General features: G+C 46.9%; 1 protein-coding gene across 1 annotated transcript; it reads right to left on the reverse strand.

Annotated features, from left to right (window-relative positions):
* On the reverse strand, window positions 1-2,445 carry BGW36DRAFT_304596 (uncharacterized protein; the record flags this gene model as incomplete). The annotated part of the gene is made up of 6 exons (XM_046211986.1): window positions 1-634; window positions 734-1,078; window positions 1,153-1,326; window positions 1,377-1,528; window positions 1,589-2,224; window positions 2,299-2,445. The coding sequence occupies 6 exons, from the start codon at window positions 2,443-2,445 to the stop codon at window positions 1-3; spliced, it is 2,088 nt and encodes a 695-aa protein (XP_046067728.1).
* Between the last annotated feature and the right edge of the window lie 2,090 nt (window positions 2,446-4,535).

Raw genomic sequence — 4,535 nt, forward strand, 5'->3', positions numbered from 1 at the left:
TTATCTAACTTTTCCATCGTCTTCAATGCTCAACCAATCCCATTTCCTCAAAAAGAGATCTAATTCCGCACTACCCTCCTGATGTGTCTCACGATGCTTTTCTCTTGCACCTCCTTGTTTATCGTATCCTTCTGTTTCGGAATCGCCGATACTGGTGCGCCATGTGCCCCGTAATGAAACTACAAAATTTGGGTAGTAGCTACTAAACTTGTCCAGGTCATGCGTCCGGTGCCATTCCGCCTCAAAGTCTTGGAAAATGGGCCTGACCTCCTCTGGCAGGGCTATCTTCTCCTGCCGGGCCGTGACCTGAACGAGTCGCAGCATGCCTCTAGCTAGCTGGAATCGACGTGCCATTGCACGAGCTAACACGGCGAGGTACACAAACGCTTCTCGACTAGTATTGGTGGCAAGATCATCCAACAAGGTAAATAGACTGACAATGATGACCTGTGTGTATTCTAGTGGAAGGTATTCTATGCGCCTCCACTTAGCTCGGTGGGTGTGAATGAGATCCCGTACGGCAAGCACAAAACCAATGCATCGCTGATGAGCCGCCGAGGAGGCAGCTTGCGGCGCTGATGGATGCACTTTGATCAAACTGTGTAATGTTGCTCGGTAACCATAATATCGCATACTGTAAAAATCCCTTCCCCAAAAGATGGGCAGTGGGGATTTCATAAATTAGTTGCCGTCCTTCGGGCATTCAAAAGAGAAGGAAGATAAAACTACTAACTGAAGCTCTAGAACACCTGGAGTCCAGCTCTGGCCCTCACTGATACAGATAGGTAAATTGCGGAACCAATCCGCCAGGCGAGCATCAAATGAATGCACTGCTTTCTCAACATCGGCATAATGACGCCGTGACTGTTCTTTATCTGAGTAGAAAAAATCCACAACCTCGTATATTATTAGATGCAATTCAAATGACTGATTATGAACACAATTGCGATGTGCTGGTTGGGGAGGAAGTCGCTGCGGGTAAGGACACCATGAATCTGTTCTATCGTGACTTTCTGGGAGATGTTTGCGGTTTGGTGGTTTCATTATGACTGGAGTTTGTAAAGAGAGACCAGCAAGTCTGTGGACATGACAGACACATTCTGTGAGCTAATTTTCAATTCTGAAGGATAAAATGTTGGTGCACCAACGTACGATAAGAAGCTGAAAAGACCGCGAACGGTGATTTCGATCGACCGCGTCATTTGATCTCCTTCAGGGCCCGCCGCTGCGATAAACTCATCACTTCGAGAAACCAGCTCTCGTATTGAATGACAGGCCTGTGACATATAGTGCAGCCCTACCCGGTCCTTTCCCATTAGGCAAGTGCTGACGATGATCAGTAAGCAATTCGTTATGATTATGACATTTGAGGCTACCTGAAGTAGAGCATACCAACCCCCTGGACGGTAGTCAGGTTTACCCGTCCTTCCATCGCGTCTAGACGTCGCTTTGCCTCCGCGTAAAAGTGCTGTCCACGAGAAGAGACATCATCTGGATCAATGAATGCTTCGGGGTAATTGGAATAAAGCTGTCTGTGCGTTAGTTGAGATCTGGTGCAAAAATCAACAACAGGAAGGTTCAAACTAACACAAGCCTGAGACAGAATCGCATTGACGAGAAAAGGCGAGCAAAAAGGCGAGTTGACATCACCAGATTGCATTGCTTTGATGAACAAATCTTGATCAATCCAATTCCGGCAGACGTGGTCCCATGACAACCACAGGGATATAAGATGTGAGATAAATGCGTTATCTGTCGTTGTCTCTGTCCAAGGCTGCGCAGCAAGCTCGAAGAGTGGGATTTCAGTGAGTCGATCAATATCCATGATTTGTCGCCGCATGCTCTGGTGGCTGTGAATATTATACGGATTAGAGATCCATGCCTGGGCATTATTGGTCTGAGCTTGAGCTGTCCCGGTTGCATCAATGGACATTAGCGAGCTCGAAGATGGTGAGGACCGAGGAAATCGATCTGTCAATCGGTTCTCCACGGCCAGTCGGATGTCATCCAGCGATGCATTGCTTCGGATGAGGTTAAAAAGCTGTAATGCATGCTGGTCATCATCACGTAGTGCTTCAACTAGTCTGAGTAAAAACTCGCGGTCTTGCTCCAAGTCTTCAACTTTGCGTTTCAACGCGGTCCTTCGTCGCCCATCTGTTTCATCATTTATTTCGCAAAAAAGTGAATTTTCTTCGCAGTTCCTGCATGGGTTAGTACCGATGCACTGGGGTTGTGACCTCATTAGCCTGGATCATACTATCGATATATCGGATCATTTCCGGTAAGTTAGTTTCTAACCTTGATTTTCCGTTTTTGACACTCGCTGCAGGCACGAGAGGCATTTTTGGCTCGGACTCGACGAGGTACTACCGGCCATGCCCGCTGGTTGTGATTCTTGCCAGGTGCAGGAATCAAGGGGTGTAACTTTGCTTTCTCGTCGGTCATTATTAACCACGCTAAAGACGTTCTATGCACTCGGCTTTACGTCATCTAAGGCGATTCACGCCCGGTTCTGCTGAAACAGTTAGGGGGAAACCCAGTAACTCCGACGGATTTTGAAATGATCAATCCGCCATCTTGATGCTTTAGTTCAAAGGAAAAAAAAATAAAAAAGAGAGAAAGAGTAAGCAAAATCGAGAGAGAAAAAAAATAGAAGAAAAGTCGCCAGGAAGCAATTCACGAGACACCTTCAAGCTAGTCACGCTGGCGGAATTTGCAGCTGCAAACTAGCGTTATCGTATAAGTTCTGTGGCAATGAGCTGATCGATCACAAAATGACAGGATCATTAAGGCCAGGAGGAATGACTGAGGGTGCATAACCGAGATCCCACACACCACTCAATTTCGGCTTTATGGGTTCATTTCGAAGGGACTGGTGATTGCCAAATCATCGATCGAACGCTCTTGCAGCTCGCTCACCCCTAATTGGGCCGATCGGCGGATTACGTGCAACTTGTGGTATGTATGAGTGGATTCGCCGTTCTTGTGGTGCGGCATTACCTAGGGATCGCCCTATCAAATTATATCGTGCAGGAAATATGCGCCAGAATTTCCGACATGGCAAGCAACGTAATGATTCATAAATTAGACGGATCCAACACCTAAGAGGAAGCTTTAAACATGGCCATTTTCTAGAGCAAGCCTAAACCCGGCGACCGGCGACCGGGCTTCTGAATCATGGTATCCAGTGCGGTTTACGCAGATTGATTGGGCGTTTTTCGGGATTTGCGGGGGTGGCTAATCTTTCGCTGGTTATTGCTCTGCCACATTACGGAGCTACAGGATCAGGCCAACGATAATCCTTGTTGATTATGGTGAATAACGAGTTGGCTGGCTTGCTGGGAATCCAATCGACATCGAGCTCCACCGAGGCGAAAATGGGGACAGCAGAGCAAAGACCAATGCTCGTGTATGAACCTGTTTCTTCGGAAATATTATCTCCACTCCCTCCTATAGGTTTCCTTCTAGGTAGCCAGAGGGATTCTTGCCAACACAATCGCACCATTGACGAGGATGCGATCTTCCGGCTGTTGTCTACTGTCAGCCTGTCTACAAAAACGCAAAACAGTCCTTGCGCTCCGACCACTGGCACTCTCGATGGAACTGTACACGGCCATGCAACATGAATGGCCTTCGTTGCAATGATGAGGTTCGACACACTTTCTCTGTGAATATTGGGAATGGAGCTACATGTGGAGATAATGTAGCCATACAGTAATCTGTACCTAACTTCCTGAGATGGCTGGTATGTACGGAGAGAATTGGCGTTTAGGGTAGGAAGAACGCTCCCGCCGATAGTATCAAAGGAGCATGCAATCTTATCGCCGGAATATCTTACCGGACCAATAGCTGGACTGAAGGCCGAATTTGGATAGTGCTTCAGACCGCTTATTCGATGCTTCAGACCATCTATCCATGTTAGTCACCTGATTCAGATGGCAACTTGGGAGCTACCGAGGAATGGCCACGCCTCTGATGGGCTACACAATCTCCTACGAATCCCGGTCATCGGCGTAGTCAGCATTCGGCACGGGCCGCGGTCGATTGAATTCTTCAGGAGATGGCGGAGCTACTCGCACAAGCGTTGTTTTAATTTTTACTTGTTCATGTGTATGGAGTATAGCGCAGATAAAATTAATATTGCATCTCGATTTTCAATATTGCCATGTTAAATGAATCATGCACCGCACGGACACCTTTTACTATAGTGTGTTTGTGCACAGACACTACCACCTGATGGGCTATTGGAGAGAAATTTGCCATGTGGGATCTCTCTGTTCGCACTGGGCCTCGGATATAGAAATACGGCCATGTCAAGGCGGAGAGACTTTTCTATGTTATAATTATCAACCAGCTCATCTCCTGGCGGGCGTACGGTTCTCTTATCTGATTGCCGGACTGTGATTAGTATGCCGTCCTTTCATAAGAGGCTATAGCTCACTATAGTATCTAATCTGGAAATAATAACCGAGCTATGTAGATCATCCAGAAAACAATTACGGGGTATTTATTGATCGATCATATTAACATCTCAT

This window comes from Talaromyces proteolyticus (assembly GCF_021365285.1).
Source record: "Talaromyces proteolyticus strain PMI_201 chromosome Unknown BGW36scaffold_12, whole genome shotgun sequence".
Taxonomy (NCBI): Eukaryota; Fungi; Ascomycota; class Eurotiomycetes; order Eurotiales; family Trichocomaceae; genus Talaromyces; species Talaromyces proteolyticus.